The 25,394-nt window shown below is 39.1% G+C and overlaps 1 protein-coding gene across 2 annotated transcripts in view; it reads left to right on the forward strand.

Moving 5' to 3' along the window:
• The window catches only part of JAKMIP2 (janus kinase and microtubule interacting protein 2), a 169,259-nt gene that overhangs the window by 138,815 nt on the left and 5,050 nt on the right, over positions 1-25,394 (forward strand). The window contains exons 16-21 of one of the 2 annotated variants that reach the window (XM_024738252.1): positions 730-795; positions 4,857-4,925; positions 7,781-7,858; positions 10,620-10,823; positions 15,931-15,996; positions 19,571-19,641. In XM_024738252.1, coding sequence (XP_024594020.1) covers positions 730-795; positions 4,857-4,925; positions 7,781-7,858; positions 10,620-10,823; positions 15,931-15,996; positions 19,571-19,621 — 534 coding nt within the window. In that variant the 3' untranslated portion in view covers positions 19,622-19,641. Of the gene's footprint in view, positions 1-729; positions 796-4,856; positions 4,926-7,780; positions 7,859-10,619; positions 10,824-15,930; positions 15,997-19,570; positions 19,642-25,394 lie in introns of those variants that run through there. The other variant, XM_024738254.1, reaches the window with a different exon arrangement.

Raw genomic sequence — 25,394 nt, forward strand, 5'->3', positions numbered from 1 at the left:
CCCATAAAAATGCACTAGGAAACTATAATCTCTTTTCTTTCTAAAAACACCTTCCAGACAGGGTCAAGGCATATTAATTCAGTGGGAGGACCATTCATTGAGATACTAGATGAATGATGTATGTAGGTTGAAGTAGTCACACTATTTTTTTCCCTTGAAAAATTACCAAAGGAGAGAAGAAAATCGATTAAATCACATCAAACTGCTATGAAGGGATTACTCTTTATTTCATTTCTTTAATATCTTTATCGGAGTACAATTGCTTTACAATGGTGTGTTAGTTTCTGCTGTATAACAAAGTGACTCAGCTATACATATACATTTGTCCCCATATCTCCTCCCTCTTGCGTCTCCCTGCCACCCTCCCTATCCCACCCCTCTAGGTGGTCACAAAGCACTGAGCTGATCTCCCTGTGCTGTGTGGCTGCTTCCCACTATCTTTATTTCATTTTGCTTTCTGCTTTTCTTATGACTATTCATGCAGTATGCTTACAGTGAAACAAAACCAAGTCAGCACTAGAGATATAAAACCATCACATTTAATGTACTTTTTACAGGTTTTGAATGAACTCTTTGTTAGGAATTATTACTAAATAGAATAGGCCGTTTGTGAATGTTCTATGCATGCGTATGTGGCAGGCAAGTTAGGCAGTATCTTCTGATAGTATAAATGTCAAAAAGTGTTTTCAGCTTATTTTCTTTCTCCCCACCCTTCAACCCCCGCCACAGAATTTAAGAAATGAAGAGCAAGTGGCTATAATTCAGGCCAGCACTGTGCTGTCCCTGGCAGAAAAGGTAATAAATCATACTAACATTCAAATCATCTCAGTGTCTGGCTTAACACTTGGGGTTGAAGGACAATCTCTTTGCACATGATTTTGCATTATTGAATACCTAATAAATATTTTATTCTTCAGGGTGATATAACCCAGATAGAATGAGAACACACAAAAGAAGAGTCTACACACTGATTTAGGGTGGGTGGATAATTCTTGCTTTGAAGTCTCTTAAAAATATAATTCTGTAAAAATGCAAAACCTGGATTACATTACTTAAGCCATCCTTACCAAGCTGGGAAATCAATAAAGAAGGGTTTTGTTAAGTGGTAAATTGGAGCACGGCTCTTTCTGTGGGCTTTTCCTTGGGTGTGTACCTACCAGTTATTCCAACTGATTCTGTAACTTGGTGGTGGCTCCCTGCACCTTCATTTAGAAAGCCCAACCTGGGGACTGTCAGAAGAGCAACACTGGGCGTTCTCTCACCCCCTTGTGTCTAAACCTGGTAAATGCAAGAGAGAGAAAAAAGGAAAGAGCCAAGTGAAGAAACCTGGTAACTGGCTGTATTCAGGGCACCTTGAGAATCAGCACATAGTTGACAGTCATGTGTACATGGCTGGATAAAGTAAGAACTTATGTACTATAAGTTCCTTGAGATGCTTTCTTAATTTCTAAATGCATAAAAAAGCATGTTGTAAATTAAATGAAACCATGAGCAAGCATTCACCTTGTTCCAGTCTGAAATGAGGGAATTCTACTGGTCAAATGACCCAGTTAAGTACTCAAACAAAACAATGACATTTAAAAAAATGGCAGAGGGAGAGGGAAGAATTGCTATGAAATAAAAAGTTACTTAAGAAATATTGAAATGATCCTTTTTTGCATCCTGATTCAAGCAAACCAAGTGTGAAACCAAGGACATTTTGCTGACAACTGGGGAAATTTTAATATGGACCAGGTATCAGATGACAAAAGGAATTAATATTAATTTTGCAAAGTGTGGAAATGGCCTTGTGGTTATGTTATTTCTTAAAAGACCTTAAGTGTTAGGGACACATACTGAAGCATTTCATGTGAAATATCTGGGATTTGCTCTTTTAAAAACTTCCACCCTTCACAATTTAATAACAGACCTTATCACTTTCCCTTTCCTCTTGTGATCAAATTAATAGCACCACATTGTCCCTAACATAGGTCTAGAATCCAGAATTTGGCAAGAGGGCCCCCTTGGAACTGGCCCTTACCTATTTCTCCAGCACCCCACTTCCTTCCTTGGTCACCAACCAAGGTCCAGCCATGCACAAATCCTTTTGGGGCTCCAGTCTCCTCTCTCCTCTCTTCTCTCTCCTCTCGCTCTCTGTCTCTCTATCACTCTATCTCTGTCTCTGTCTCTATCTACCTCTACATATTTTCATCCCTTGGTCCTTTACACTGTTCCTTTTGTCTAGATTTTCTCTTCTTCCCTTTCTACCTTTGTCTGGCTAAATCTTAATCATTAGACCCTCCCATACATGGGGAAGCCTTCCTATTAACCCAAGCCCAGTTAGGTCTTCTCACTCTGTGTTCCCACAGTGACCTGTGCTTCTGCTACCATGGCTTTTAGCAACTGTAATACAACCACACTTTTTTTTTTTTTTTTCTGTAGTTCACTAGACTCTACGCTCCACGAGGGCAACTCTGGAATCTGTTTTTCACTCTTTGTTTTCCCAGTTTTTCACACCAGAGCATCTCATCCAGTTGGAGTCATGAAGGGCTATGATTCTTTATTGCAAGCTTTCCCTCAAGCTTCCTACTAAAAGCAGAAAGTACCCTGTAGCACGTAGGAACTGTTCTAGTAAAGCTTTGACGTATTGGTTCGTGCCTCCACTTACCTCCTTTGCAAAACAGGTGTGAGGGGTTCAGATTAAACAATCAAGGGGTGATGCCTATGCGCTTAGCACTGTGATTGAAAGTGAGGAATCAGCTGAATAAGACACAAGCTTGTCCTTAAAATGCTCATGGTCTGTGCAATTGCCTTTTGTGCAAATCTTTGCAATTCATAAGCTAAAGTCACCGCCTCCCCCCATGTTTGGGATTCACAGATAAACATTTCTACCTCCAAGTAATTGTAAATATCATCTTGAACTTCCTGAGACCACACATTTGAATTATCTCTCTACCATCTGAGAGTGTGACCTTTAGCCGGAGGTTGAGCCTAGACAAATCTCCAACAAGGAAATCCTATTGTGACTTCGTATTAAAAATAATAAGAGCAGTGACCTTGTGAGAGGACATGTTACAGGCCAGGGACTATGCTAAATACTGTCTGTGCATTGTCTCATTGCTCCCTACAACCACCGTACATTCATCCACTATTTTCATTTTATCTGGGAGAAAACTGTGGCCTGGGCTATTCATTCCTCATCCTGCATCATCCACGTAGTCAGAGTCGGGAGCCAACATACAAATCTATAGCTAAAGCCCATGACCGGACTACTTCACTTCGCGGTTCTCTTAAAAACATAGTGTGGGATTTCCCTGGTAGCACGGTGGTTAAGACTCCGCATTCCCAATGCAGGGGGCCAGGGTTCGATCCCTGGTCAGGGAACTAGATCCCACATGCATGCCACAACTAAGGAGCCCACGAGCCACAAGTAAGAAGCCCGCCTGCTGCAACTAAGACCCAGCGCAACAAAATAAGTAAATATTAAAAAAAAAAAAAAAACATGGTACACAAGAGAATTTGTTTCTCAATGGTAAATGGGCAGCAAGCAAGAGGAAGCATTTTAATAAACCTTGATGATACACAATTGCAATATGAGGGTGTTTACAAGAAACCCATGACTTTGGACTGAAATTTGTTTCATGAGGGAAGCCATGTGTATGTACAAGAGCTGAGAGATTAGCACCTCTCCAGTCTCCACGGCCTTTTTTCTTTCCCCATGTTCCTTACAGCCAAGGGGCTGTTGGATATGGTGGCCCCTTGTGAATACCAAGGCTTTAGTATATAGAAAAATGCTCAGTACACCACATAATTTATCACAAACAAACTAAGAAGAAATAGTTGGTAGTGAGGCAAATTTCTAACAGTGTGGAAGTACAAAAATAAATGTTAACCAAAAACAAGAATGTATTGGTTACCTAGTATGTGCAGTACACTGTCAGTAGGACCTTAGGTTAATTATATCCTTTAATCTTCACATTATTATTAATCCCATTTCACAGATAAGAAAGTTGAGGCTTAGAGAAACCAGGTAACATTTCAAGGCCACATAGCCATGAAAAGCTAGGATTGGGATTAGACCCAAGGTAGTTGGCCTCTAGGACCCACACACTTAATTATTTGCCCAATTGCCTCCCTGAGGGATAAGCTTATGGTTAACTTGATGGAGACCCATTATAACAATTTATTCTCTGAAACCATGTATGTGGTAGGCTCACACTATATTATTCAAAGTCTAAATTCATTCAGGGTATTGATCTGTGCTAATACCAACACCATCTAACAGAATGATATATTCTAAGTGTTAGGAAAGATAAGTTCTTTCTGTGTGATTTAAAATTTGTCTCCACTCAACAAAAATGATTCCTCAACATTTAGCTGTAATCAGTGTCATATACTGAAAAAAATGCCATTTCTCCAGTCTCACCTGGCCTTCTTTCTTTCATCATGCTCCCTCCAATCATGGAGAATTAGACATACCTTCTGCTTGGAACTTGCCCCTCACCTTTGCTTAGTCATCTCTGACTCATTCCTTACACCCAGTGCAATTGTCATTTCCAAGAAAGCCTCCCATGGCGTCCTCCAATGAGGGCAAAACATGTGTTGGTCTTATTCACCATCACAGCCCTAGTACCCAGCACATTGCCTCACACATGGTAGATATCAATGAAGGCTTTCGTTGAATGAAGAATGAATGAATGAGTGGAAATTTATAAACTTGTTTCTGAGCTAAGAGTTAAAATGTACCAAGTTTTCACTCCAATTCTTAGTCTGCTTCCTGAGATACAAGGGGAAGAGACTAAGCAGCTCAGGAGGCACCACCATTTACACCATGTCAAGCAATCATGTCAAACACTTGTGTCTGGTTTACCCCTTAGTGGATCCAGCAAATTGAAGGAGCAGAGGCTGCCCTGCATCAGAAAATGATGGAATTGGAAAGTGACATGGTGAGTAAAAATGAGATGTCAGAAAACAAAAGAAAAATTGACAAGACAAATGGAAAACAACTGTTTTCTAGCAGTTTTATCTGACACGGATGGAAGTTTGTAGCCTTGCCATTATTTTGTGTATAGACTGTGAAACAGAATGCCCAGAAGTACCCCACAATTTCAAGCTATAGCCTCCAGAAATATCATGTTGTAATTTTGCAGTATTTCCAGAACTAATGTTGAAGAAAATCCAGTTAGGTGTTTTCTTTCTTAGGCTAAATAATTTTTCCACCAAATTGACAGAAATGATGGGTATAACTTTGGTATTAAAAATCCCCAAGCCACCTCACTCCCATTAAGATGGCTACTATCAAAAAAAACCCAACAAAAATCAGAAAATAACAAGTGATGATGAAGATGTGGAGAAACTGGAACCCTGTGCAGTGTTGATGGGAATGTAAAATGTGCAGCTGCTATGGAAAACCATATGGTTAGTGGTTGCTCAAAAAATTCAAAATAGAATTTCCATATGATACAGCAACACCACTTCTGGGAGTACACCCAAAATAACTGAAAGCGGGCTCTTGAAGAGAGATTTGTACACCTGTGTTCAAAGCAGCATTCTCTATAGCTTAAACATGGAAGCAACCCAAGTGTCTGTCAATGGATAAGCAAAATGTGGTATATCCATCTATGGAATATTATTCAGTCTCTAAAGAGTAAGGACATTATGACACATGCTATGACATGGATGAACTTTGAGGACATTATGCTAAATGAAATAAGCTAGTCACGAAAAGACAAATACTGTGTGATTCTACTAATATAGGGACCTACAGTAGTCATATTCATAGAAACAAAAAGCAAAATGCTGGTTCTCAGGAGCTAAGAGGAGGAAATGGGGAGTTACTGTTTAATAGGTACAGTTTCAGTTTTGCAAGATGAAAAGAGTTCTGGAGATTGGTCTCATAACACTGAATATACTTAACACTACTGAAGATAAGAAAGTTTCTGTGAAACTCGTTTCTGTGAAACTTTCTTATCTGTGAATATACTTAACACTACTTAAAAGTGGTTACGATTATAAATTTTACGTTGTGTGTAGTTTGCCACTATTAGCTTTTTTTTTTTTAAATCCCCAGGCCTGGGAATTGGTCATTTTTTTTTTTTTTTTTTTTTTTTTGCGGTACGCGGGCCTCTCACTGTTGTGGCCTCTCCCGCTGCGGAATACAGGCTCCGGACGCGCAGGCTCAGCGGCCATGGCTCACGGGCCCAGCGGTCATTTTTAACTTACAGCAATACATAGACTTTTATAACAGTACGGTCATTACTGTTATCATTATTACTAAAAGTCAGGTAGTGATTCCTATCAGGTTAGGGAATCCTATCGTAAGAACAACAAGTTGAATTTACATAGCATGTGACAGCTTACAAATCATTAGCTCATATTTTACACGGGACTTACATTTTACCAACAGGTTGGGCTGTAAAGTCAAAACATATAACAAGAACTGTTTATATTCAAAATACCCTTGAACTCTTTAAATGCACAAACATTAATTAAGCAATCAGCTTGTTACACTGTTCTAGGCACTGGAGCTCAGAGGTAATTAGGAAAGTCACTAGCAAAATCACATGCAGACATATCCTCTCTCAAAAGTTGATGCAATCAAGTTTACCTTCAGTGTTGGACGAGGCCCTTGTTCCTTGTTAAGCATACAGAGAAAGAATGGACTTGTGCTTGGAGCTATGTTCTATACAAAGATACATTTTTTAATGCCAATGGCAAGATGCTCACAATATGAGAGCCACACAAAAACTGAGGACAAGCAAGGGAACATCAGATTTACATTTCCCAGCTCACTCTGGCTTTGCAGCAAGAGCAGACACTCACTCATTAAGTGGCACTGTGGGTGGAATTGCCTCCACTCTCTTATTTTTTTCTTTCTTTTTAAAATAAAATTTAGTTTAAATTGTGGTAAAAAACATACAGCATGCAATTTGCCATCCTAAATTATTTATTTAGGACACACCAGAGTCCAAGTTCCCTGACCAGGGATCAAACCCATGCCCACTGCAGTGAGAGCACAGAGTCCTAACCACTGGACCACCAGGGAAGTCCCCCATGACTCTTCTTAAAGCAGATGCCCACCCCCAACCCCCTGCCTCCACCACCCCTTCATAAGTCTTAGTGAGACAGGCAGATGGATAAATTGGTCAGTTAGTTGGTATGTGGATGGAGCAATATGTGTGGTTAACTTTGTGCCCACTCTCTAAATTATCTTTGTGTTTGCTAATGATACACAGATGAGTTTGAATAAATTTTTATTATACAACTTTGCTCTATTATATTTCATAACATTCTTACAAAAATATACTATCCCAGTATATTTACACAGATATATTTATTAGCATCTATAGCATTTATCTTGTCAGAAGTCTACCCTTAGGGACTTACCTGGTGGTCCAGTGGTTAAGACTCCGTGCTTCCACAGCAGGGGGCATGTGTTTGATCCCTGGTCGGGGAACTAAGATCCCACATGTCGTGCAGTGAGGCCAAAAAACAAGCCAACAAACAAACAAACAAAAATCTATCCTTAATGACATACTCTTAAATTCGTATAAAAAATCCTTTAAGACATTCCATGTGGATTGTTTGTTATATATTTTTTCTTCTTTCCATTGATTTGTACATTCCCTGTGTGAAACTATAAAAGTTGAACTATTTCCCTAAAAGACAAATTCTGTGACCCTACAAATACTAGTGATTTGTCTTACAGTGGAATTAGAGAAAACGCTAATCAATACAATTTATATATCACTTTCTCATTAACTAAGCTGACTCTATCTATTAATGTCGCCCTTTTTTCTAGGAACAATTCTGCAAAATCAAAGGCTATCTGGAAGAAGAACTAGACTACAGGAAACAAGCTCTCGACCAAGCATATATGGTAGGTACAACAAGCATTGGAGACACTCCGAGTGTTTACGATTACATGCTCTGGAGTAAAGCATCCTGTGTAATTTGTCATGTCATGTATTTGAATAGACCACAACGTGCAGCTCATTTATTCAGAGGTTTCCAGTTCTCATTCTAGAACAAATATACCTCTGGTTCTTTGCTGTTACAATACTCTTATAATAGTTAATAAATATTTCATTATACTTGATTTTTTTAAAAATTGAATTGTGTTGTTAAATAATATTTAAATGAACAACAGATTGGATGGCAATGTAGATTAAAGAGAAATTTTATTAAATCAAATTTGATTGTTGGGGAGCCTAATCTAGGGATAGAATAATGATGTATTTAATGTGATACATATTTTTAATTCATTTATTTCTGACAACAACCCTAAGAGGTATAGGGAATATTATTATTTATATATTACATATGAGAAAATGAAGGCTTAGAGAGAGACAGAACTTGGCCCAGCTTGGTACACAAGTAGGTAGTGTTTAGATCTGACTCCAGACATTGTGGCCTTAACTACCGTCATCCAGCCACAGTAGGAATATATGGGTATGTATAAAATGGATAACTAATAAGAACCTGCTGTATAAAAAAATAAATAAAAGTTTAAAATTAAAAAAAAAAGAATATATGGGGAAATGGGCTGTGCCTTTTTCTCTCCTCCAAAAGATTGTGCTGACGGAGGAGCTCATTTGATCCACTCCCCTGAACCAAATTCATAAAGCATCATTCCTAATATTGGACTACAGCTTGCACTTCTTCTCTCCATGTGGACACCACCCTGCCCCCCACCATAATACACTGTAATGACTCAAGAGAAAAAGAGGAACATTTTGAGGAGTTGCTAGTAGAGGTTTTTATAATGCTTTCCTGGAAGCAGCCTGAGTCACTTTTGGGAAAAGAGTGAAGCACTTAGCCCCTGCTTATATCAAAGATGAATTAGTACTCCCCACCCAAGATGAATAAGAGATTCTGAGCACTGACTGATGGGGAAAGGAGAGGATGAGTATTGGCCGCTGATTAGAGAATAAAGAAGGAGGTAATTTTTCCCTCCCTTCCTATCCTTTTAGCCTTGCCTTCTCTACCTACACACGGTAAGATTAAACTGCATGTGTGTGTGTTCCAGGACTGAAGACTCATTCAGATAATTATTAATATATTTAACTTTTAAGAGATGAGACCTGCTTAGTCCAGGACAGGAGCTTGGAGAACATCCCTCACCAGGGCATGTCCTTTCACCTATGTCAGAGTCACAGGGGATAAGATGATAGATTTTGGTAACTGTATCTGAAGCATGTGAAAGAAAAGAAAACTGGGATATAAGAAGCAGTAGACTCTTCATCTAAAAAAGAAAAGCCTCAAGGAAGCATTTTATAGCTAGAGCAACTATAAATCTCAGAGTATTAAAAAACAGACCAACTCCAAAGACTCTAGGCTATATTTCTCAATTGTTATTTTTATAAGAAAAAAATGGAAACTATAAAGCCATCTTCAGAGGTGTGTCATGTGGAAGAGAGGAGGCATTGTGTGTGTGAAATACCTCCAATTTCAAGTATTTTACTCCAACTTGGACCACTTTTCAATGCTTATTTATAAAAATATGGCCACACGATAGATGTCTTTAAATATCTGTCAAATGAAAGAGAGAACAAACTTATTTTCAGCCACATTTGAGAATAGAAGGATATACAGTTATTATAACAAAGTAAGGACTTGCTAAAAATGAAAAGTATGTGACATAGACAGGATCCCAAGAAAAAGAACAAACTCTCCATCATCGGAGTAGTTCACATATTGGCTAGATGATCCTTATGGCATCTTATAAAGGGGATCATCAAAAGGATATTTAAGCTGGAGAAGCTTTTTTTTTTTTTTTAATTATTTATTTTTGGCTAAGTTGGGTCTTCATTGCTGCACGCGGTCTTTCTCTAGTTGTGGCCAGTGGGGGGCTACTCTTCGTTGCGGTGCGCAGGCTTCTTTTTCTTATATATAAATTTATTTATTTTATTTACTTATTTTTGGCTGTGTTGGATCTACATTGCTGCGTGCGGGCTTTCTCTAGTTGTGGCGAGCAGGGGCTATTCTTCGTTGCGGTGTGCGGGCTTCTCATTGCGGTGGCTTCTCTTGTTGTGGAGCACAGGCTCTAGGCAATCAGGCTTCAGTAGTTGTGGCACACGGGCTCAGTAGTTGTGGCTCCCGGGCTCTAGAGCACAGGCTCAGTAGATGTGGTGCATGGGCTTAGTTGCTCTGTGGCATGTGGGACCTTCCCGGACCAGGGCTCGAACCCATGTCCCCTGCACTGGCAGGCAGATTCTTAGCCACTGCACCACCAGGGAAGTCCCAGTGTGTGGGCTTCTCATGGCAGTGGCTTCTCCTGTTGCGGAGCACAGGCTCTGGGAGTGCGGGCTTCAGTAGTTGTGGTGCACGGGGTCATTAGTTGTGGTGTGCAGGCTCCAGAGCGCAGGCTCAGTAGCTGTGGTGCACGGGCTTAGTTGCTCTTCGGCATGTGGGATCTTCCCAGACCAGGGATTGAACCCTTGTCTCCTGCACTGACAGACAGATTCTTAACCACTGCACCATCAGGATAGTCCCTAAGCTGGATAAGCTTTGAAATTTATTTTGTTGCTAGGATCCTGTGAGACTAAAATAATACATCCCTCCACATGTACACACATGTGTACATTCACACACCACACGTAAGATGCTAAATTCCAAGGTTTTCTAATTCTATTTGCCAGAGAATCCAGGAACTAGAAGCGACTTTGTACAATGCTCTGCAGCAAGAAACTGTTATCAAGTTTGGTGAATTATTAACTGAAAAACAGCAAGAGGAGCTGAGGACAGCAGTGGAAAAGTTACGGCGGCAGATGCTGAGGAAGAGCAGAGAGTACGACTGTCAGATTCTACAGGAGAGAATGGAGCTCTTACAGCAAGCCCATCAGGTGAGGATGTAGTCACTACCTGGGTGGTACTAAGAAAATGGGACCAAGTACTCAGTACATAGTGTTGGGTATGAGTATGGAGAAGCCTGGGAGCTAGAAGCTATTTTCAAAGAGTAAAATAAATAGCTATTGTTTTCCACCTACACTCAGAAACAGGACCATGGTTTTATAATGAACTAATCTGAAGAGAATTGGCACTTCAGAAGCACTGTGTCATGCTACTGTTTTTGCGACTACTTTGTCCTGAAACACCTCTTGAATCTCATGGAGCCTGATTATGTCCCTTATGCTGGGAAGGGACTCTCTGGGACTCAGTCCAGGACACAGATAATGCTTCCCCGCTGTTACTCATCCCAGTCCATAACCTAGCCTGATCAAATAATCCGAAGAGGGTAAAAGGGAACAAGGACCTTTCTCTTTATTCCCAGAATAAACAGCAACAGCAACAAAGCATGGAAGCTGCTTCTTACTTACTGGCATGTGCTATAGGTCAGGAACTAAACTAAGGGCTGTACTTCCATTGTTTCATTTATTCTTGGCAATAGCCCACTACTGTAAGTATTCTTATTATCCCAGCTTAAGAGATCATGATACTGAAGAAAAGAGTGCTTAGGTGATTGGCCCAAGATGACAGATAGTAAGCAACAGAGCCAGAATTACAGCCCAGATCGGCCTGACTCCAAGGCCAGTGCACATAAACATTGCACTATGCTGTCTTCTACAGCTTGAATCATCTATAATTTATATGATTTATCTAGACCGGCAAGGCTCAAAATAAACACCCAATATTAACTTATAGCCAAAATTCTTAATTCCAACTATTTGTTCATGTCACAGATTGCCAGGCAAAGACTAGGGTCCTGGTCAAAAGCAGATTCTGAAATAATTCCAGAATTGAAAGTTCCAGGCTAGGGTATTCGGTACTCATAAGCTGAAATAAGCAACTGGTACGAAATCCAGATGGGCTCTACGGGAGGTAAGACTCATGTGGTCATTAGAGGTCAAGGTGAGTAGAAAAGGAACAGGGGTTATTTTTGGTGGATCTTTACAGATCCACTTGTTTACCCAAGTTAACAGGGAACTCTGAAGCCATTTTGTCCCAGAGATGATAAACACATACATGTTTGTTTCACTGGTTCTTGAGATTCCATCATAAAGGTTTGGATTTTGGCTCTGAAGAGAGTTTTAAAGCTTTCAATAATAGACTGTGCGGTATCATTGCATTAATGCAGGCATTCTTTCCTTCTATAAGGGAATGAACATGTCCTCTGCATAAATTTCTCAGGCTGCAATAGCATTTAATTAATTTCAGCAAAGAAGGAGGTGTGTCATAGAACCGCAGAAGTGTTTATTTTTAAGATGGACAAATAGTTATCTAAATTTTTTTATGATTAAAGCCTTGTCAGTGCTTTTGTGTCTCTTCAGTCAGCTAAGGTACTTCACTCCCAAAAGAGATGGTTCTGTTTGTTTTGTTTTAAGTTACCCAGTCTGAACTGTTAAGTACATTATATTTCTAAGCCTCAGAGAGTTTCATCGACATTTTCTGTCTCCCAACCAGATGTTCATTAGAATATGCCTTTCCAGTTATTCCTTACTTTCCTTTCAATCAGTAGCTTTGATTTGAGAGAATTATTCCAGAAAGCATTGGCCAGGATTTGTCATATATAAGTTTATAATGTAGTCTAAATTCTAGAGCATATCACTAACCACTTATTAGACATTTCTGTTTGAATGTTTTAGAGTGAACTCAAATGAAACATACCTAAACACACATTCTTATCCTTACTTTGCCCTTCTCTCCCCATCTGCCTGTCTTGGTTAGTAGAACTACCACATGTCAAAGCACTCAAGCTGAAAACCCTGGGGTCTTCCTTCTCCTTCTCCCCTTTTCTGATGTCATATTCTTCCTCAAAAGTCTCCATGATCCCAATTTCCAGTTGAGTCTAATCATGCTATCTCCAGGTCCTTCAGTAGCTGGCTACTCCTCCCCTAAAACCCAGATTTGAGACAATCTTCATAGCTTACCTTCCTCTCATGCAGAACTCTTCCCGTACCCCTTAGGCCATGATTTCCCACCTCCAAGCCTTTGTTTTCCTGACTGCTCGCCCCAAAATGTCGTTCAGAGTCCGCTGCACTTTTCCAAATCTTCTCACTTTTCAGTTTAGATCCAGCTCTTCAGAATGCTCTCCCTGATGAACACAATGAACTACATACTACTGAAAAAATCGACATTCCATACCCTTTTCATACACTCATTCAGAACCATTTATTGAGGGCCTGCTTGTGCTGGGTGCTGGGAGGGTGATGGTGGAGAAAGACATAAAGGTCACAGTTCTCATGTATCCTACCAATGAAGAGGGAAATAGCGAAAGCGCAAATGAGCAATAGCCAGGGCAATTTCAGAGAGTGGCAATAAGTGCTCTGAAGATGTGTGTGTGTGTGTGAGAGAGAGAGAGAGGGAGGGAGGGAGGGAGGGAGGGCGGGAGAGAGAGAGAATGAGAGTGAGTTTGGGAATAGGATTAGCCACTCTAAACTGGCTGATCAGAGCAGGCCTCTCTGAAAATGTCGAAACCCCAAGAAATCAGCCACACAAAGATTTTGGCGAGGTGTCCCAGAAGTTAGGGTCAGCAGAGGCTAAGTGTCTATCATGGGAATGTTTGGAATATTTAAGGAGCAGAGAGAAGGCCAGTATGGCAGGGGCACATGGAGCCAAGGGAAGGTGGTTATGAGATGAATCTGGAGAGGTGAGACAGGCCAAGGTCATGCTGGGCCTTGAAGGAGTTTGGGTTTTATTCTGAGAGCAACTTGGCTAACTGTCCCTCTCCCTCTTCCTCGCCCCCTTAAAACTCAAGGACTGCCGTGATCATTTCACATTCTAAGAGTTCACACTGGCTGCTATAGGTGGATGTAGGATGCACAAGATTAGAAGCAGGAAGAGCCGGCAGTAACCTCTCACACAGTCATGATGGGGGACTTGGTGTACTTAGTAGCAATAGAGACAAAAAGTCGTAGAGAAGGGATCTATTTTGGACTCCATAGAGTTTACTGTGAGACTGGATGGCAGGCTGGCAAGCAGATGGGACGGAAAAAGACATAAAGCCCGCAGCACACAGTGTAGCTTACCTAACTCATTGAATAAGTATGTATACGCAGCTTCTTTGTGCTAAACACTGTACTGGGTGTTAGAGGTTGGCGATGAAGTTGTGCATAGTTTCGCCATTGTTTACTTTTCTGCTTAATCTGTTTTTCCCTGTGTTTTACATTTTTTCTCCCCATCTGGATGTGATAGTTCTTTGAGATCAGGAACTAATTGATGCCTTGCCTGTATTCTCCATCACATCCAGCACAGTCCTGAACATGTGAGAAGGTGCCCAACAAGCACAGGCTTGGTGGCTGCATAGATGCCATAGTAATCTCATGATTGTATTGGTGTAGTGCTTGCCTCTAATCCAGCACACATATGAAGGAAGTTCTTGCACCCTCAAGGTAGAAATAGCTAGCAAATTTATTCTTTCACTGTGTAGCTTTGGAGCATAAGCCGCACTATGGAAATACAAGCACACACATCACACACATTTATCATTCACTGACACACACATCAGCATTCATTGTCACGTAATTTCACGGTCCTTCTGACAAAACACACCCTCCTCTCCTGCACAAACCTCACCCTCTTTCCTTTAAAGCAGGATTTCTCAGTCTCTGCACTACTGACATTTTGGGCCTGATGATTCTTTATGGGGGTGGGGTGGGGGGTGGAGACTGATCTGTGTACTGCAGGATGTTTAGCAGCATCTTTGGCCTCTACCCCTTAGGTGCTAGTTGCACCCCTTCCCCCAGTTGTGACCAGTGATCACATGTGATTCAAAACTGTCCAGAAATTAGGTAGTGGTGATGGTTGCACAACTTTGTGAATATACTAAAACCACTGAATATTACACTTTAAAATAAATTAACTAACTTTTTAAATGTCCAGACATTGCCAGATGTCATCTGGGGTGCAAAATCACCCCCAGTTGAGAACCATTTTAGAGAGAGGAAGATATGATTTCCAAGTTCAACTGTTCTTTGTTCTAGCTTCCCTTTTGTCTCCCCACATTACATTGTAAAACCTCTCCTTCTATATTATCACGTTGTTTAGCTTCCATTGTTTTCTTCTTAGACTCCAGTTCTCCATTTTCTAATTATTCCCAAAAGAGGCATTAAATTACAAGCTTGCCCTGTGTAACCCTGTACCATGAACATACAAGGCCTTTAGATTGCCAGAAGGAAATTTGAAGACTCTTTTCACTTATAAATTAGTCTATGTAATATCAATTTCAAATCTGTGCTATTTAAATTACTGGAATTTTGTTATAGTTTACAGGTAATTTCAAAGACAGTTCTGGAACTTTTTTGTCTTTAGGATTACTTGTGTTATTCTTGTTATGTTTAGGGTTTTTTTTCCCCTAGTTTATCAGTTCCTTCTTTTGAATTTTTTTGAAGTGGAATCGCTACCTTGTTTTGTGAAAATTGGTCAGTCCTGTTTCGTGAGGAAATTCCACCCTGAAACAGATTTGATATAAGGTTGGAAAAAAAAAAAGGTAGAACAGAAACCGATGGGCTAGTTGCATTTGTGTGAGCCAGTTTTAGCCATTTTTTAATGAGGTAATAAGCAACCAAAAACCTTAATCAAATGGTTTACAACAAAATTTGTTTCTTGCTCTCTAGTTCTGGGACATACAGCTGTCTCTACAAGGATGTGGCTTTCCCACATCTCACTCCCACTCACGTTCCACTGGCCAAAACAGGTCTCCTGACCAAGCCCAAGGACAGTGGGGTGAGAATCATGCCTCTCTCACAGGGAAGGGGTCTTCAGGGATAGATTGACCCAGAAGAGAAAGGGATGGCAAATATTTTAAAAATATAATCAATGACAATGATTTTCACTGTGAGTACGGGTAATTTTTGAAACATGCAATAACCCACTGGGTATAGAAAAACGTATATGTGGCATTTCCAGATGTTATGTTTTTATAGAAAGTTCTGTGTTTTAGGTTGGTGAATGATCTTCTTGTTTAACTTAACAGACTGAAAAGCTTCTTTTTCCCATCCCTTTTTTTTTCAGAGAATTCGTGACTTAGAAGATAAAACAGACATCCAGAAGAGACAGATAAAGGACTTAGAAGAAAAGGTACATGTGAAGTTCAATATGTATTTCAATCTTTATTTTTTAGATCAGACAATAATATTGTTTTCACTCACCGTGTTTTCTTTCTTCTCAGCTATTGTGTATCTTGTGTAGGCAGGTATAGTTACAGTAAACGTAAACTCTGCCTGTAGTCAGGCACCAGGATTCTAGCAAAGCTTCTGCCTTCAGTTACATTTTTGCCTTTTGTGTTGGTTCCTGTCCTTTTCTATCAGTGTTTTCTTTCCTCAGTTTTCCCTTTCCCATCTTCACTTCTTTGCCAAAAGTTTCTTCTGAGTTTTGTTACTCTACGTTCCTCTTCCTTTTTAAAATCTTTTTAGTCCCTTTTTTAAAAAGTCTTTCCCATTATTCATAAAAAGCCCTTTCCTCCTTGTGCTGCAATTTCACCTCAACAATACATTCAGAAATTTAGATTGACACATGAACACTATGCCCTCATGTCACTTCCCCAGTGGTCTGAGAGAGGAACTGCTTCTTCCAAGTCAGCCAACACTTTTGGCAGGGGTGGAGGTGAGGTAAAGAGGGCATTTGGAATTGTGTGTGTTCTGGGAGAAGGGAGAGGGCTAGCGCAGGGATGCTCCTTAGCTGCAGTGAGTTCAACAGTCTTGCATAACAAAGAATTATCCTGCCTACGATGCCAGGGGCGCCCTGCCAAGGAACACAGCAGGGATGGCAAGAGGTGTTCTATGGAGTTCCAGTCTCATTGACTGGAAGTAGCAGCCTGAATCCCTGTGTTGCGAAAAAGCATGGTTGTTTTGCAGTATCTCATGGGCACCCAAGAAGCAAATAGCAAACCACCTGCCATTTCTGAGATAGTGATTAGAATTTGGTTCATCCCAAATGGCTTTTAGAGTTGCCCTTACGTGAGCTCAAAGGCCACTGGTAGGGTCCAGTAGCCAAACAATCAGCCACCTAGATTCTTATGTAGTCTCGGTCTTCATGTACTTATTTGAGCTTGGGTAAGTGACTTTACCCACTGTGTCTAAGCCATATCTATTCAATAGGGATGGTAACACTCACCCTCACCTCCTCTCATGGGTTCCATGAGGAAAAAAATGAGGTCACTTACATGAAAATTAGGAAACATTAAAAAAGTATAAGTCAAATTAAAGTATATTTTTTAAAATTTCCAAATGTAAAGTTACATATCTTATACAAAATTTTAAATTTGAATTTTCCTCTTTTCCAAACTGTGCTATTTAGTTCTTCAGGGTAAGAGTGTAGTAAACGAAAAGCTGCATCTAATTTCCCAGTGTTTGGCAGAGAGACCCATAGAAAGCAGGGGTTGTCCACAGTTTCCCTGGCTGTCAAAGGACACACCTGCTATCTTCCATTTTCCGCATATTTAAATGGCTACCCTTGGTCCTAGTCAGTCTCTCTGCTAATCCGTAAACAGTCCTGGGGTGGCTCAAGGAGGAAGCTGCCAGCTCTTCCCCAGAAACTTCATTCAGTTCAGTCCCCACTTAACTGAGGAAAAACAAACAAAGGAATTTTCTAACATCTAGTCAGGTCACCACCCTAGCCAAATTAAGTGTGAACTTTTCATTTTACAGGTCTGAACTTCCTAAATATTTATGATAATAGGTTAATGTACTTAACAGAAAATGAGGATTATTTAGCTATCAAAGCAGCATATTCCATATGTAGTACTAAACTAAGCCACTTCAAAAACAATCCAGTTGGTTTTTGATTAGAGGTTAGAATGACAGATGAGGTTTATAAAGTACCTTCTATTCACTTGATCTCAATTCTACTCATCCACAAGCATAGTAAAAAGGCTAAAGATCACTTATGTCAGGGATAGTCTTCATCCTTTCCCCTGGAGTACTTGAACACCTTCTCAGGGTACATACAGTATTCCTTCTTTGTTCCTAATTCCCATGCACACAATGAGTATAAATCAGGTGATAAAAACAAACATAGCAAAATTGCTTCCCACGTGCCGCTCTTCACCATCCAAGGCACTTCCACATTCATCATCTCATTTGATGATGAATTATCATCATTCATTATAATTATTATTATAATAAATAATTATTATTATAATTAATTATAATTATCCTGAGAAACATACCACAGATATTATGTTCCCCTTTTATACAGATAATAAAACAAAGGCTCAGAGACATTAAACAACTTTCCCCAAATCATATAACCAGTCTATGGCAAATCAAGACCAGAGGTCAGGTATCTGACCCTAAGTGCCACAGCCTGCCTACCACATAGCATGGAATTTAGACTCTCATTGTAAGTCAAGTGATGGGCGTCCCCTCATGCCCAGAGAGGTAGCTCTGACACCTGACCTTCTCATGGGAATAGTGGAAGCCTTCCATTCCTCTCCTCCATCCACTCCTGTTCCATGTGCCATCCTATTACTATCCATCTTCAAGGAATGGAAAAAAAAAAAGGACAGAGTTTCTGCTTTTCATAGTACTAGACCAGTCACTAATACATGGCTCTTCACACCATGTCTGTAACTTGTTCATGCAATTTTGCCACAGGGAAGCAAGAGCCTTATAAGTATGGCATTAAAGGAAATATGCAAATAATATGCCCCATATGAGACTGCCATACAGGACCCTATTCAAAAATGTCATGACCAACAGAAGGCTCCTGAAGTGTGATAACAAGGCAAAAGACTTCATGACTCTGTAAATCACCGAGGAAATCAGTATTCGAAAAAACTGATCTGACCTATGACATTTTATAATTAGTATACAGTTGGTTTTCTACCAGTGCTACACAAGCATGTTTTCCAGCCAAGTATCTGCTTCTCTGGTGAAGGTTCTTGGTGAAGAGAGAAACATCGGACTCCATTTAACTTCTATGAGTCCAATAAGGAGAAATCTGTCTCAAAAGCATGACAGCATCCATTCACTGTGTGTAGTTACCTCTGATGAATAAGCATAGTTCATACCAGTAGGAGGACCACATATCCTCACTCAACCAGGACAGACCCAGGTTATACCTGTTGCCCTGATGTAATTACTAATACAGTCCCATTTCCCTCTGAGGAGTGCCCCACTGTGGATAAGTGATCATATGTTTACCCTACAGATTAATACCTTAGTCCTAAAATCTAACACGTTAACCAAATAATGATAGCGTTGAGTGATTGTGTATACGTTGATCATTTTTAATTTTTTAAATTACCCTCTCACACATTAAAAATAGAGACAATAACATGTAATAGAGCAGGACTTGGAAGGTCTAACCTCTAGGCTTCACTATACCATCAGATTATAGGCAATTAGACTATTGATTAACTGCTCTGTGCTTATTTTTCTTACTTATAAAATTAGGAGCTTAGGCCGATGACCTGTTAAGACCCTCTCAGAGTTCTAAAATGTATCAGTCGATGTTAGTTGAACACCAGTTATTCATTGCATTGCTTTACCAGTGGATAAATAAAAGGTATGGTTTTTTGAAATAAAAGGTGTTTGGTGTATATATGAGAAATGGTCAGATTTGAGCAAAGTGGAAAAGCTGAGGTTTTGTACGACCTGAATGGCAGTACAGAAATTCAGATTTACATAATCTTCTTCTTTTTCTTCTGCAGTTTCTGTTTCTATTCTTGTTCTTCTCTCTTGCCTTTATTCTATGGCCTTGATGTCAAGGTGCCTCTTACAGGTAAGATTCCATTTAATTCTCAAAATGTGCTTCTAAGAGGTATTTGATAAGAAGGATGCTGCATATAGTTACTATGCCCATGTTTTTTTTAAAAAAATACACTGGGTATTTAAATGCCATAAAATGAGAAATAGATCCAATCCATTTGGGTGATTATTAAAGAAATGAAGCAACCATGAAGCATGACGGAAATCAAGAGTTTTTTTCTAGCTAACTGTCTTGCTTTGGGAAGTCATCATGTCTGTGGATCTGTGACTTCTCATTGTAGCCCCTCATTACACTGAAAGAGTCGTTTCTGTATCTGCAAAGTAAAAAAATATGAGTATGTTTTTAGTCTCTCTTCCAGGTTGAAAATTCTGCTTCTGTAAATCTAACAAGTTAAAAATGACTGATTTTTTAACCCTTTCTCCCAGTCCCTCTTCATCAGGACTCAGGAAAAAAGACTGTTTAGGGAGATTGGATCTTGTTTTAAAATAAGATAGTTTTCAATGTCAATTTAGAAAAAAATGAAGACTCACTATTATTATATTATCAAGTCAATTTCTTATGAATACAAGTATAAATCATCTTAGACAGTGATTCCCAATGCTATTAAAAATACAGATTCCAAATCCTTACCTCCGATTTAATGAAGCAGATTACTAGACGTGGGGATGAGACAGAGGGTGAGAGAGGTGGAGAGTAAAGATTGATCTGTATTTTTAACAAGCATACCAGGTGATTCTGATGTCTACCCAGGTACAGAAACCACAAACCTTAACACCATTATTTAAAAATAAACAAGGGCTAGCTGCTATTCTAAATCTGTTTACCATGGCGTGTGTCCACTTTGGTTATCCTATTAAGTTATATTATGCAGGGATCTTTCCTGGACCTCACGTTACTTAACGTTTTCTATAACAAGTTGAAAAATGGAAGAGAGACACTTTCTCTCTCTGTGGGTATCAACTCTGTTACCTGGATGTGAAACAGAAAAGCAAAAGTACTTTAACATGACCTGATACAAGGAAGGAGTGAAGCAGATATCCCCAGAAAGTTGTATCCTCATATACCCAACTCCCTGGCTTTATTCCTTCCTCCAAAAGATTTTCTTTTCAGACTGAAAATTATCCTCTGTCTGACAAGAAGGGTAGTAACCTCGCAGCACATAAAGAAGAGGACTTCGTTTCTTAAACTGAATGAGAATATCTAAAGAGAAATAGGTGAGATTCTCTAGAAAAGGATCAAAATGGCCAGAGCGTGAGAAAACAAACAGCCCTCCCATACCCCAAATAACATTCAATCAATCAATCAATCAATGAGGCAAATAAAGTTCATTGAGACACAAGTACTACATGGTGGTCTAGGGAAGAAAAATCAAACTTCATAAATACATAAATACTAGCTAGAAAATGAGTAGGCTTGAACATTAATATCAATAATGACTAACAATTACATGCTAGGTGCTGTTCTAAGCAATAGATACATTAATCCTCACAAAACCCCCTAGAAAGTAGGTGTTGCTTTTACTTCTTTTTTTTAAAGTTGGAGAAACTACAGCATGTGATTTTCCCAAGACCATATAGCTACAGCGGGCAGGACTAGGATTTGTACCCAGACAGGCTCACTCCAGAGTCCACTTTTAACCCCATTCTGCCTCACAAATGAAAGAGGGCCTTTCTCTCACATTTTGAGCACTATTTATGTTCATATATATCAGCAATCAGAGGGGTCCTGTCTACAATCTGTGTACTACTACATAGCTCTTGGGTTTTGAAATTGCAATGTGCTCATCTCCATACCTTTTCCAAGTTTTTGTAACTCCTCGAGGGATATACAAAATTTGATTTGCTTTTCCTCCAGAGGCGTGCGTGATTGACACTTAGGAATGGTCAAATGAAAAAATGCAATTATAATTAATAATAATAATATAGCAAATTAATGTGGCAGTGAATCTGGGTAGTAAAAATATGTAGAGGAAAAAGGCTGAGTAGACTGTACAGCTTTGAAGTTAACTCTACTGTTAAGTTTGAATCCTGCCATATACTAGCTATGTCATGGTAGGTTTAGACCAAGATTAGGTTTCCTATTCCATAAAATGTTTATAATCATATTAACTCCAGCATGGCATTATGTTGAAAGAATTAAATAAGATTATACATATAAAGGATTTGCCACATTGACTGGCACATGGTTTAGTAATCAGCAACTCTTAGCTATTATAAAAAAGAAAAAAAAGGTGGCTATCACATTTACTGAGTTTGCAAATATACAAGTTTGAAAATAAAACCTCTAAGTACTGCCGAGTAGTTTACTCCCTAAACCAAAAGGAGTAGTTACCTTTTCATCTCTTCTTTTCCGAGAATAAGCTGGATTTCAGTAATACAAGGGAATAAGACATTACTGGAAAGTGATTAATGCTACTTATATGTCCAAAGCAGGCAAGAGAGAGGTAGGAGGAAGTAAGGAAGAAAAGTGCTTTCTTATTGGCGGGTAGTAAGAGTATGCTGCAAATAACCACAAAAATATTTTTCCTATTAAATTAAAGATTTATATTCTGCTCTAAACCTAAGACTAACTTAAACTGTATATAAAGATAGCCTCCTTAAAATGAAATGACTTACGCTTCTTTCCTTTTAGCAATTACCTAAGTCATTTTTGTCAGTGATGATCTAGAAGCTGCTGAAGGCTCCTAACTCCTTACTGCTTTCAGTGGTTGCTGACTAAATAACTCCGTTCACGCGTTATCGTGGGACTTTTACCTTAAGTAGGGGAACCCCACGTAGTTTCAGGAGATACCATCTGCTCATGCATTCATTTTCTCCTTCCAGTTTTATTGTGATATTGTTGACATACAACACTGTATAAGTTTAAGGTATACAGCATAATGATTTGACTTACATACATCGTGAAATGATTATCACAGTAAATTTAGTGAGCATCTACAGAATTAAAGAAATAGAAAAATATTTTTTTCTTGTGATGAGAACTCTTAGAATTTACTCTCAACAACTTTTATATATAATACACAATCACATTAATTATATTTATCATGTTGTACATAATACCCCTAGAATTTATTTATCTTATACCTGGAAGTTTGTACCTTTTGATTGTGCATCCAGTACCTCTTCCCCCTACCCCTCGCCCCTAGTAATCACAAATCTGATCCCTTTTTCTATGAGTTTCTTTGCTGGTTTTTGAAGTATAATTGACCTATAACATTATGTTAGTTCCTGTTACACAACATAGTGATTCGATATTTCTGTACATTTCAAAATGACCATCACAATAAGTCTAGTTACAAGCTGCCATACAAAGATACTACAACTTATTGACTATATTCCCCACATTGTACATTTCATACCCAAGACTCGTTTATGTTGCAACTGGAAGTTTGTACCTCTTAATCTCCTTCATGTATTTCTTTCCTCCAAGTATTCTGTATTTTTATTCTAATAAATAGTGTACCACTAATTCTTCCATGTTAGACAGTTACACAGGAAGGCAAAGGAAACAAGAAAATGAAAGGAGTGCAGAAATAGCTATCACCAGGTTAGTTGTTACATCCATGTTACAATGACCATTGAAAATCCTCCTCTTCTGAGGAGGGATGGATTAGTGAAGAACAAAACAGAACCAGCTTTGTTCATTTTGAAGTTGGGAAGACCAGACAGAGAATAGGTGATCGTGATTCTTCATCCACATATTCTAGTTCATTTTTAATGATACTTCTCTGGTGTCAACCATGAATTTTTGAACTTGATAGCTCAATATTTTCGCTTCCTGTCTAGTAACATAAACCATGTTAAAAGGCACATAATATTGTGTTGTTGTTCTGATCCCAAAAAAACTTAACAATAAATGCTGTATTATAAAAACAGCCACAGCTGATTAGTTACAAATTCTCCATTAAAATATACGAATGTTTATTTCTTGTTACATTTACATTTTTTTCAATCCCTCTTCCCACGAATGCCTATAGGTAACATGTGGAAAACAAATGGCAATTGACCAATATGTACAATATACGTTGTTTAAAATCGGAGAATTTTGCTCCTTGTTCTTTTATATTGGTAAAAGAAGTCCATTTGATGCAGCATTATATGCTAGCTAATCAGCCCTTCCTTTATGTAAACATTTCCATTAGCCTTTATCTAGTCGTATTAAAATTGTTTCCCTATCTGTCTCACACATTAGACTGTTAGTAAAGCCTAGGGTAGGGCCTATGCTGTATTCATCTTTGTATCTTCAGTGTCTACAACAGTGCCTTATATATACTTAGGTGCTGAATGAATTTTGAATTGACAGATGGACTGAAGGGCAGATGTATGAATGAATAACTAGCTGGGTAAATGAAGGTGAAAGCAGATTTGTGACCTGTTAGATCAGGGCCCTGGATAGCATAGTAATGTAACACCAAGATAACTATCCAGTTTGTTCTTTATATGTCGTTTGGAGAATAACTTAAAGAATGAGTGAACAGAGGAAAGAATACATTAATATATTCTCCCCCAGCTCCACAGGGGTGATATCCTACTTATTGGAGTCAGTGATTCTCCTCAGACACTCTCATAACTCACTCTTCATACAGCAGCCCAAATGAGTTTTAGGAAACACCAATCTAATCATGCCCCCTTCCTGGGAGAACATCACCATTAGGGTCAAATCACGGTTCCTTAATGTGGCCAAAAAAGCCCTGTCTGATCTAACTACAGACTAACTGAGGCCTCGTGTTGTTCCAGGATTTCCCTTGATGAGCTATACTCCCTTCCGCCTACCACAGAGGTCTGCCCATTCAGCCCTTGTGTGCAGAGTAGCGTCAGTTCTCTTATGTCCACAGGTTCCACATTCTTGGATTAAACCAACTGTGGATGGAAAATATTCGGGAAAAAAAATTCCAGAAAGTTCCAAAAAAGCAAAACTTGAGTTTGCTGCATGCAGGCAACTATTTACATAGCATTTCCATTGTATTAGGTATTGTAAGTAATCTCGAGGTGATTTAAAGTATATGGGAGAATGTGCATAGGTTATATGCAAATACCACACCACTTTATATAAGGGACTTGAGCATCCTTGGATTTTGGTGGGAGGTCCTGGAACCAATCCCTCATGGACACTGAGGAACAACTATACTTTCTGTGCTGCTTTATCTAGTGAACACCTTCTCACTCATCCTTCAGATCTCAGCTCACTTGTGATTCCCTCAGGGAAGTCTTCCTAGATTTCACTCCCAGTCAAATGTTATATGCATTTGGAGTTTTGGGTTTTGTTTTGTTTTGTTTTGTTTTAATTACTGCCTCTCGCCTTCCTTGCATATAAAGTTCATGAGGGCAAAGACCATAGATGTTTTCTTTACTCTTGTATCTCAAATACCTAGACAGTGTCTAGCACATAGTTGACAATCAATAAATGCATTTTTAATGATAGTAATGATACTATAATAAGGAAGAGGACATCCTGTTTTGCAGTTGAAAAAGTACATTTCATGTCCATTATTTTATGTAATACTTACAACAGTTCTGGAAAATAGATACTATTATACCCCTCTAAACATTAATTTCCTAATTAAAAATTAGCAAGTAATAGCATCTACTATTTTTCTGAGAATTAAGTAATATTATATAAGTAAAGTAACCAATATAGTACCTAGCCCATAGAAAGGATCATTAAAAGCCAAGTTCCTAGGACACACCAAGCGTTCTGTTTTAGATCATGCATTCTGAGACGTGCTTCCCTCTACCTGGACCACATTTCCAACAGCACCATCAACT

The sequence above is a fragment of the Neophocaena asiaeorientalis genome, unplaced genomic scaffold (genome assembly GCF_003031525.2).
Source record: "Neophocaena asiaeorientalis asiaeorientalis breed wild unplaced genomic scaffold, Neophocaena_asiaeorientalis_V1.1 scaffold404, whole genome shotgun sequence".
Classification (NCBI taxonomy): Eukaryota; Metazoa; Chordata; class Mammalia; order Artiodactyla; family Phocoenidae; genus Neophocaena; species Neophocaena asiaeorientalis.